Source organism: Camellia sinensis, chromosome 7 (genome assembly GCF_055761805.1).
Source record: "Camellia sinensis isolate YWXY chromosome 7, ASM5576180v1, whole genome shotgun sequence".
Lineage (NCBI taxonomy): Eukaryota > Viridiplantae > Streptophyta > Magnoliopsida > Ericales > Theaceae > Camellia > Camellia sinensis.
The window spans coordinates 149,813,423-149,824,910 of NC_138967.1; the positions used below are offsets into that span (position 1 = coordinate 149,813,423).

Sequence of the window (11,488 nt, forward strand, 5' to 3'; positions counted from 1 at the left end):
AATCCTAACTAAAAACACTACACTATTGATCATAACTAGCACTGGTGTCATAACAAAAAAGATACATTGTAACAAAGATGGAAAAAAAATCATAAGTTATAATCAATACCACAATGGTCCATAATTTTTATATCACATTCAATCATTAAAAAATAAATAAATAAATAATTTAAAAAAAGAAAAAAAGGAAGGAAAACTAGTTTGGCTTATAATTAATACTGCATAACCAACATTTCAATGAAGATAAATTTATTCTTCTTTATTAAAATATCCAATTTGTAGAATTATGTTACAAGCAGAAAGTACTGGTATTACTTCAAAAGAGAAATTACAAATTACACAAAAGCATTATTGAGAATTACACTCACAAAAGCTAATAGCACCCACATGGATAAAAATTACAAAATAAAATACTGCTTACTGAGTTAGATTCATCTTCTCTTCCTTTGCACCCTTCTCCAAGTTTGCTTCCTAGTTCCAAATTTCTCAACAAACCATTCATGATACCTTGTGGTCAGAGTGTGCCCAATAACCAACCCAACTATTAGCCCACTACCATAACCCAATGATATGATAATCCAGTCAACAACACCACTTGGAAACTTTGAATCATCACCATGAAAGCTGAAAGATGGTGGTGGTGAGGCGTCTGAATTTCCACATAACTTCGATAGAGGGTAGCCACACAACCCAGAATTCCCATCATATGAATTGTTTTCAAATGTATCAAACTGATTCCCACGAGGAATACGACCAGTGAGATGGTTATGAGAAACGTCTAGGACTTCAAGGAAAGTGAGTTGGATTAGTTGCTGAGGGATCTCTCCTGAGAGCAAGTTCTGCGAAAGGTCCAATGATTCCAGCTCGGTCAACTTTGCCAACGATGATGGGATGACACCAGTGAGATTGTTGTTGGAAAGGTTTAACATCTGAAGCCCTTTGAGCCTTCCAAGAGATTCAGGAATTTCCCCTCCGAATTTGTTGTTTGACAAATCAATAGCTATGAAGGCCTTTTGGATTTTCGTGTATAATCTATGTGTGCCTTTGTCATCCATTGTTACTGAATACATGTAAGGCGTCACACTCCAAATTATGCCTTTCAATCTTGAATTTATAGTTGTTGTCACTAAAACTTCATTACTTGCCTGCATATATGTTAAATTTTCTCTCTTGATCATTGTCATTGCATTCCAGTTTTCAAAGTATTCTGAAGGTAAGTTACCTGAGAAACCATTGTCAGAGAGGTCAATAATGCGCAACATTGGAAATTTTATATTCGTTTTAGAAACAGTAATGGCACCATGAAATCTGTTAGATCGCAAAATAAGAACTTGTAACATAGGAAGAGCTCCCAACCAAGAGGGAAAAGTATCCTCCATCTGATTATTTCCAAGAACAAGAATCTCAAGCATCATACAATTTTGCAATGATCGTGGCACCAACCCATGTAAATGATTTTGACTTAGATCAATCATCTTCAAGTTGATCCCCATCATGGGAGGAATAGTGCCGTGAAAATTGTTGCGACTTAAATTGAACACCAACAGAGAATCACTAAAACTGGACAAACATTTAGGAATTATGCTACTCAAGTTATTATCAGACAGATCAAGAATTTGAAGAGAACTATTGTGGCAGATCATTGATGGTGGAATTTCTCCGGATAATGAGTTACCATTGACCAAATAAACAATGGTGGACGGTGGTGGAATTGGTAGTGATCCTTGTAGTTTATTAAAACTGAGGTCTAAAGATATTACTGACTGCCATGGAATGACATCTGGATGCTGTTCAAAACCTGTCAGAAAGTTGTTTTGAAGCTCGACATCTTCCATAGATTCTTTAGTGTTGTTCCAAAACCAAGTTGGTATTTCGCCCTGAATTTTGTTATCAGCAAAATAGAACATCTTCAATTCATCCTGGAACTGCAGGAAATTGGGGAACTCTTTCATGTTACATGATTCCAATCCTAGAACAAGAAACTTCGGAAGAGTAGCATTGGTAATATTTTTTGTAAACACTGTTAATTTGTTCATTGACAATTCCAACCGAAAAAGGTTTTGGTGCTTTAAAAGAATGTCTAGCTCCAGTTTACCGCTCAAGTTGTTTGAATGAAGATTAAGTTCTCCAAGATATTTGAGCTGAGAAATTGAGCTTGGAATCATGCCATGTAGTTGATTTTCATAGAGGTTTAGAGTAGTTAATTTGGTGAGGTTCATAAGCCAAGATGGAATTTGACCAACTAATTCATTTGAACTGATAGACAAATAGGATAGCTGGGTCAGGTTTGCTAGACACTGCGGTATCTCACCACGTATTTTCATATCTGCAATGTATAATACAGTGAGTTTGGATAGCTTAACCAGTGTCAAAGGTAAGGTTGGTACATCAAAATTATTTTTACCAAGGCATAAGAAAGTTAGTTGTGATAGGTTTCCCAACGATTCAGGAATTTGGCCCCCAAATTGGTTCACACAAAGGCTCAAATAAGTGAGTTTGGTCACACTACCGAGCGAAGCTGGAAGCATCCCAGAAAAATTGCATCCTGTCAAATCCAAATAACTTATGGATTCAAGGTTACCTATTGAATCTGGTACCATTCCGGAGAACCTCGTCCCCCTTAATGACAATTTCTTTAGGAGACTACTACGGTGAAATTCAGGCAGATTACCAGTGAGATTGCTATTGTTTGCTATGCTTAGAATCTGAAGGTTTGGTAGTTGAAATATGGTTCTTGGGAATTCACCATACAACTGACAACCCTCAAGAAAAAGAGTTGTTAGTAAAGACATATTTGACAAAGCATGAGTCACTGTAGAAGATACATTGACCCAACTGAGGTCAAGTGCCTTCAAGTTGGTAAGATTTTGAACTAGGTCTTCCAAATTGGGCTTTTCAAGTTTCAGAGCATTTCCAGAGAGATCGAGGTAAACCAACTTTGCAAGACATGAGATATTTGAAGGGATTTGACTGAAAAATACAGAGTAGGATAGGTCTAGACTTGTTAGCCTTGAAAGTGTTCCCATTCTAGGTGGGATTTGAGAATAATTGAAGTGATTGCCGGAAAGATTCAGCCTCTGAAGGTGAACCAAGTTGAAGAGGCTACTATTGGAGTTTATAGAACCGTAGAGAAAACTGCTGCTGAGGTCGAGGCCAACCACATGACCAGTGTCGTGGTCACACTCGACACCATCCCATGAGCAACAGTCACTGCTTTTTCCTTCGAACTTCTTCCATGATTCAACCTTTGAATAAGCTGAAGGATCACCTGAAGCAGACTTGTTAATAAAAAAGCTATGCTTGAACTGCAGCAAGGATGAACTCTCATCTTCATGGCATAGTGGCTGCGCAGAAGAGGAAGAGTTAGTCAACATTATAAAAAGATGAAAACAACAACACAAGAGCGTGAACACATGAAGATAGAAAGATGAACCCATGTTGCATAACAAACTCTAAGTTGCCGATCTTTGATGATGAAGCTAATGGCTGTGATGTGCTTTTATAGTTGGGATTAGAGAGTCTCAAAAATACATACTAGCACGCATGACACCATGGAAAAGTCTATAAACAAAGTGTCAATGTTCTTGTGTATAAAAAAATAATAATTAAAGAGTGGTGAAAGAATTGACAAATAATCTTTTACCTATATTATTCTCACCTAAGAAAAACTTAGAAAAGTCTTGTGCAAATTAAAGAGACAAAGTAAATCATGTCCTCACAAATAACTAGTGCTTAGAATTCCTAACCAGTGATCAGGAATTCAGTTTACAACATATTCCATAATAAGGCATTTTAGTTTAAATTTTCATTGAAGGGACAAAAAATATATCAAATATCATTGCATTTTTTTGTATCATACGGTATGTATCACTAGGTGTTAGTTATTAGTAGGGGAAAGGATAACACAAACGCATTGAACTTGGAACCTCCCATCGCAAAATGTCGTTATTAGGTTTGTTTGGATAGATGTGACTTTTAAATCGAGGGATTTGAGATTAAATATTAGATGTTAGGGGTTAGTGGGGGTAGGGGAAATTAACAAGGGAGATTGCTTGAACCCGAGCCACTTGGTTGGCAAGCCAACCTATATGTATATGCTATAAGGCTACAAGGCCTTTGGCTTACTATGATTTCAAATAGTGTAATTTTCATTTTACCTTTTAAATTATCACTCAAAAAATAATTTAACTTATATATATTTATATTAATTTTATACTTTAATAATTCAATTTTGGATCAATTTTATCTTAATTGTCAATTGTTGTTTATAATAAAGCAGAACTCACTAATGTGGCATTAAAACTTCTTTTGAAGTTTTATTTTAATCTCCTAAATTATTCCAAAAAATTAATTAGACCCCTGAATATATTAGAAAAAAATTAATTTACATATTAGATTATAATTTTTTATCTAAACAAAGGAAAAAATAAATTTCGGCAAAAAAATAATATATTTGGGCCATCGAGTATTCTTTAAAGAGTTGTTATTAATTTTAGCATCAAGTGCCCTTCAGTCAATGATACAACCATGTAAGTATTAACCTCTGTATTGTAAATTGAGACCTCTAGATATTTATTTTCATCGTTTAATATTATTTTTCAAATTTTGGCCGATGTTTATCTCAAAATAAGTATGATCTAAATTTTTATCCACACAATTTTCAACATACTACTTATCCATCACTTCTGAAAAATCTAGAAATCTCCTAGATGTTGATTGGTGATTATGTATCAATTTTAAGCAGAATATAACAATCCCAATCAAACAATCAAACAATCAAGACAAAGAAACACAACGATTTTACGTGGAAAAAACCACAATTGGACACCTCCAACTGTGATCAAAAAATCACGGGCAACAACCACAAAATAATCCACTAAGAAGATTTAAAGGAATTACACAGGTATACTCTCAATTACCTAGCGAATCCACGCCTAATTGAACCAACCTCTATGTGCCTCTTCCAACCCGTCTTCACCTCGGAATTGTCTTCACGATGAGCCACCTCGGAATCCACCAAAGCTTCAGGCTCGAATTCTTCAGAATCCACCGAAGAACAACTCTCTCTTTTGTAGAACTTGTAAAACAAACAAAACCTTTGATGTATACTCTTTAGAACATGAGTTGAATACTCAATCAAAACATCAAAGAAAACAGCAAAATATCTCCAGATATAAACCTTAAGATCCAAAAATAAGATCTGGAGAAGTTCATCTAGTGTTGGGAGAAAACCAACTATTTATAGAAAACCAAAGCAATCCTAGTTTCAGAAGAAAACCAACTCCTTAACAAATCTGGAAATCTGGGATCGCGCGGTCCGCTCGAGCATGGGTCTTCCCGCTCGAGCGGAGACTTCAAATTCTGTGATTTCATACAGGCTCCACGCTCGAGCGGCGGTTTTGACGCTCGAGCGTCGAATCACACCATCCAATACTTTTTCAGGCATAGCAGATATACTGTGAGCTTGTAAACCCCGCTCGAGCGCCTTTTTCCTCGCTCGAGCGGAAAGGCCAAAACTGGAAAAACTGGAAAAATATAACATGATCGGCCAGGCAACTTTGAATGCATTTTTGCATTTTGCTTCGGGCCGCGAGCTGACCAGGCAGCTCGACCCCCGTAATAATTAGCGAAGTGGCAAACTTGTATATATTGACATCACAAACTTCTCTACAAAGCACGATTCGGGTTGGATTCGCCTCTAACAACTCATAGCCTCACTAGAATATAAATGCAAATAAAATTACAACTCAAAGGAGTTTTGTCAAACGGGATTGCCAAGAAATAAAACCTAACAACTTCTATTAAAATTAATATGAGGAATAGGCATGCTAGAATTCTCAAGAGAGAGAGAGAGAGAAAGAGGGATAGGCTTTAAATTAATATGATCTAAATTTTCTTCATTATTTTTTGTCTCTACTGTACTTTCGAAACTCACCACTCCCAACCCATTTCCGAGTAGGTTTAGAACACATAGCACAAAATAAAAATATTGTAGGAAAATGTAACATAAATTGAAAATAAAACAAAATTACAATTTTTTACTCAAAAATGTCTGATGTGATAATCCCATGACAATTTTTGTTGAGTAATTGACCATGAGCGAAAGGCCTCTCAAAATGATTCTCAATTAAAATTACAAATCTTATAATTAGTCAACATGATTCACAATTAAAATTACAATTTTTATACACACTTTTTTATTGGTGTGTAACAACTAATTTTTCAGTAATTAATGATACTTGTTTTAGGTAGAAATTATTTAGTAGTTCCGATTTATATACTTCGTTGTGTATCCTTGCAATTACATCGGGCCACAAGACTACTTTTTCATATTTTGTTTCACACGTTTTAGACAAAATGATGATGTGTTCTCTTTCCATAAAGTAGGGGTCATCAATGGAACGGGTTGGGCTTACCCGGCCCACAAATGTTGTGCCCACGTCCTATATATTAATGGATTTTTTGCGTTTTGACCATTCAATGGGCTAGTAGGGCTTATTTAAAAAAATTAAAACCACGCTCTACTTGTAAGCCTAAATCTTACGGGCCAAAATCAAACTGAACCAGATTACATATTTTTTATTAGACTTATGTTCACATTTATTTTTTTCTTTTTTAATAATTCATATGATCAATTTAATTAATATTATTAAAACAATCAAATCAAAGTATAAATTCATCAAATTAACAAATTATGTCAATGACAATGTTATATGTAAAAAGTTGAGAGTTAGAAAGATATCACCAGTCATTGTTAATTTCAATTTTAACAAATTATGTTTTGTGTTTTTTTTTTTTAAAAAAAAATATAATTAATAAGGATAGTATAGGATGTCAAATGAGTTTAATGACTAAAATATATTTTTTCCGTCAATTTATTTAATAGAAATAAACAAAAGGTTTAAGTTGGAAAAAAAATATATCAAAAGATTAGTGTTAAAATTGAAAAAATTAAAATCTCAAGATCTATTTTTTTATGAAAGTCAAATTTTAATTTTTTTTTTTAAATACCTTAAAAACTGTCATTCATATTAATTTATTGAAAAATTTGACCAAAACTCTCTCAATACGCAATGCTTTAAGTACACACAATTTTTTTAAGGAAAATGAGTGAGAGCACTAATTAGTGCCATCACTAATAATGTGGTAGTGGGTCCCACCCACTACCAAAGTGTGTGTTGTCTGTGATTTTTTTTTTTTTTTTTTTTCATCTCATTAGTGGTGGGTTAGAGCTACCAAATTAGAGGTGTCTAGCATGACTATTCTGAGTGACTTTTCTCTTGGACTCTGACGACTTCACAATTGGAAATTAGAGGTCTAGCTACTATATGATAAACAAAAGGGATTGGATGATGACAAGGTTGGTCTCACATCTTATCCTAAAAGTTTCTATATTGTGTTGGAGACTTCCAAACTATTTTAGATTTTCTTTAACATGCTCTAATAGTAAAATTAGTTGGCGTTTGATGGCAAAGGATGTTAAAAGGTGGGATGGTTTAGTAGAGAAATGGTTTAGTGGTGGTGACTTGGGTGGATTGATGATGTCGATTTGGGGAAAGTAAAGTTTAATTTATAAATAAGAAAGTAAAATTTCATCTTAGTTGTTGTTGTTACTCTTTTAATATGTATTATGTTTTCTTTTTTTGATGTCTTGTTCAAGAATGATAATAGAGTTTTATTCTAATAGTATGTTCTTAAATTATTTCTTTTGTGATACAAATTTTATTGTGAAACAGAGTAAAATGTTATTGTTTACGTCAATTTCGAATGTAATTTTTTTTAAAAACAATTTCATAATCAACTTAGATCTTGTTTGATACATCTTGATAAGAGGATTATAAAAATATTAATTTTATTAAAAAGGAACATTTACATCAAAAGTTATATCATTTTAAAGGTTAAAATATTAAATTAGTCACTACGGATATTTTGGAAATAGTAGTGTGTACTGGACTTTTCAAAAAAAACTTTTTATACTTGTGCTTATTAATGAATTAAAGTTTTATTATGAGGGGATTTTGTCTAAATTCTCCTTCATTTTTATTTTTGGGTTACTTACAATTTTCATTCTTATAGTTTGACTCAAATTTTATTTTAGTACCTATAGTTTCAATTTGAATAATTTGTCTTTACACTTTAAGTTTAATTTTACTTTAGTCCTTTGGTCTATATTTTTGTTATTTTTGTCTATATGTACACCTTAGAAAATTGACAATTGTTCTAAAATTAATAATTTTAACCTTCAACTTAGATGGGAGAAATTGAAGCTCTTTTGGGAAGTTAGAAAAAAGCTACATTTTGCTTTTCTGAAATAACTAAAAAGCAACTTATTTGAGATATGTTTTCTTTTAGCAAGATAAAAATAAGTCTTACGTCAAATTACTGAATTACCGAAATTTATTTCATTGACTAGGGTGTACCGTATTCCCAAGAGGGTAATACGGAAATTTCACAATTTTCACAAACGATATGATACCATATTATAATACTTTTCAAAAAGCAAAAAAGTCGATCAAAAGGTTAAAAAAAAAAAATCTTTTTTCTATGTTCCCAAAACACCCCTAGAAAATTGACAATTGTATTAAAATTGTTAATTTTAAGCTTGAATTTAGATGGAAGTACTAGATTATTTTTCTAGATTATTCAATATTTTTCTAAAAAAACATCTTATTCAATATTTTTCTAGATTTTTTTTTGTCTCTACTATATTTTCGAAACTCACCACTCCCAACCCATTTCCGAGTAGGTTTAGAAAACATAGCATAAAATAAAAATAGTGTGAAAAAATATAACATAAATTGAAAATAAAATAAACTTGCAATTTTTTTCTTAAAAATATCTGATGTGATAGTCACTTAACAATTTTTGTTGAATAATTGACTATGAGTGAAAGGGCCTCTCAAAATGATTCACAACTAAAATTGCAAATCTTATACGTAGTTTTTAATTGGTGTGTAACAACTAATTTTCCAGTAATTAATGATGCTTGTTTTAGGCATAAACTATTTAATAGTTTTGATCTATATATTACGTGGTGTATCCTTGCAATTGTATAGGGCCACCTGACTACTTTTTTCTATTTTTTTTCACATGTTTTAGGCAAAGTGATTATGTGTTCTCTTCTTATAAAGTAGGGGTCATCAATGGGACGGTCCAGGCTTACCCGACTCGTAACTACTGTGTCCACGTCCCATATATTAATAGATTTTTTGGCTTTGACCAATTAACAGGCTGATATGGGCTGGTCTTATTTTAAAAAAATTAAAATCACGTCCCACTCGTAAGCCTAAATCTTACGGACCAAAATCAAACTAAATCAGATTACATATTTTTTATTAGACTTGTATTATTAAGTTCTATACATTTTTTTTTCTTTTTTAATAATTCATATGATCAAATTAATTAATACTATTAAAACAATCAAACTAAAGTATAAATTCACCAAATTAACAAATTATGACAATGTTCTATGTAAAAAGTTAAGAGTTTGGAAGATATCACCAATCACTATCAAATTCAATTTTAACAAATTGTGTTTTGTGTATTTTTTTTAAATACAATTTACAATGATAATATGGGCTATCAAATGAGTTTAATGACTAAAATATACTTTTTCTGTCAATTTTACGTAATAGAAATAGACAAACGGTTTAGGTTGAAATGAAAACGGGGAAGACAAGCAACCCCTAAGAAAACTACTGGAGCATCTAATCACTCCGCAAACGTTCTTGTTACATAAGAATGAAAACGGGAAAGACAGGCAAACGACTATAGAAAAAGGAGCCAAGCATGACCATTTCTACAAGTGATAAGGTGGTCCAAAATAGCTATTTAATCCCACCAAAATTGTCAAAAAGCAGCTAATCACTCCGCAAACATTCTTGTTACATAAAAATAGGGCAAATTACAAACACCTCCCTCGAGGTTTGATGAAAATAAAGATTCCTCCTGAAGTTTGAGAAATTACATCCCGCCCCTTGAAGTTTATATTTCCATAACAAATTGCCCTCTGAGGTTTTTATTTTCATATGGATTCCCCCCCTAATTTCTCCTAATTTGTTATGAAAATTTGACTCTCAGGGAGCAATTTGTAATTTCTCAAACCTTAAGAAAAATCTGTATTTTCACCAAGCATAACCATTTCCACAAATAATAAGGTGGTCCAAAATAGCTATTTAATCCCACCAAAATTGTCAAAATTTGTCATAATAATTAGTCACTTAGTGACAAGGACAGAACCAAGATTACACTGTTAGGAAGGCCGAAAGAAACATATTGAGAGTTGTGTCCAATGAGAATTGAGTCAAGTAGGTCAAGTTGGATTCACATAATTTTTCTTAAATTCAAATAAATTTAAAAGAGTCCTGGCGGACTCATGGGAGCTGAGGACGGCAGTTGCCCTTACAAAGCTTTGAATTTTATATGCAAATTTAGTACTTTTGACATTTAGGCCTTGTTTGGGGTACCCTATTTTAGTCTATCTTTTTATCTTTTTATCTTTTTTAGGTCACATCAATCAATATCTCTCCACTATTTTTTTACACATCTATTTATAAAAAGTCAAAAAATACACTTATTTAGAACATCCCGAACCACCCTTAGTTTGTGAATTCTGAAGGAGTGGCCCCTCCAATCAAAAGCCAATGCCTTTGAAGATTTGAACTAAAACTTATCATGACACTAATCCCACAATTTACATTGTATTAATAAAATTTCATCAACACTAATTCTTTATCTTATCTTATTTGTTAGCATAATATTGGTGTAATGAATTTCATTATTAAAGTATATTTCTAATATAATGCTAATAACTAAATTTACACATTAGATTATAAGATAAGATAATAGATGACAATTATAACATTACTCAAATTTTAATATCATTTCAAATAAAAAAAAATCATTAATACTATAATCACCATCTTTTTTTCTGCTAGGTTTATTTATTACTTTATGAGTTTATTTATTACTTTATATGTCAAAACTGTATTAGTTTATGTGCTCCACTAGTCATGCTTGTTACTAATGTAGAATTTATTGAAACATGAAATTGTAAACAAAATATGATAACAAAATATAATCATTCTAACATTGTTTGGCCAAAAAAAAAAAAACAAGTGCCCATCATCAATAAAAAGGTGGCCTTGCAATTTTATTTATTTATTTATTTATAAATAATAAATATAAAAATAAGATGAGAGAGCATTGATTGAGATAGTAATTTGGTCATATGCAACGGAAACCAACAAAGATAGTAGTGAAAAGATGCGATACGATAGATGGAAGTGTTTTTTTTTTCGATCGATAAAAAAGAAAACTTTATTGATGAAAAAAATATACTTTACATATGAATATAGACGTGAGCTAGTGTAGTACATAGAGATATGAATCTTCTTGATTTGATTAACTAAATGGCCATTGATATAATCGAGTGAAGAAAAATGATTTATGTAATCGATTTGGTTGGTTGGTTGGTTGGTTGGTTGGT

At 32.2% G+C, this 11,488-nt stretch overlaps 1 protein-coding gene across 1 annotated transcript; it reads right to left on the reverse strand.

The window, feature by feature from the left end:
- Positions 1–232: 232 nt before the first annotated feature.
- Positions 233–3,859, reverse strand: LOC145795377 (receptor-like protein 7). Its single transcript, XM_082879548.1, has one exon. It carries the CDS (start codon positions 3,435–3,437, stop codon positions 432–434), a length of 3,006 nt encoding a protein of 1,001 aa, XP_082735674.1. The 5' UTR covers positions 3,438–3,859; the 3' UTR covers positions 233–431.
- Between the last annotated feature and the right edge of the window lie 7,629 nt (positions 3,860–11,488).

Bases quoted from the DNA above. Each gene is read 5' to 3' on its own strand.
- LOC145795377 (XM_082879548.1), bottom strand. From the start codon at position 3,437: ATGGGTTCATCTTTCTATCTTCATGTGTTCACGCTCTTGTGTTGTTGT.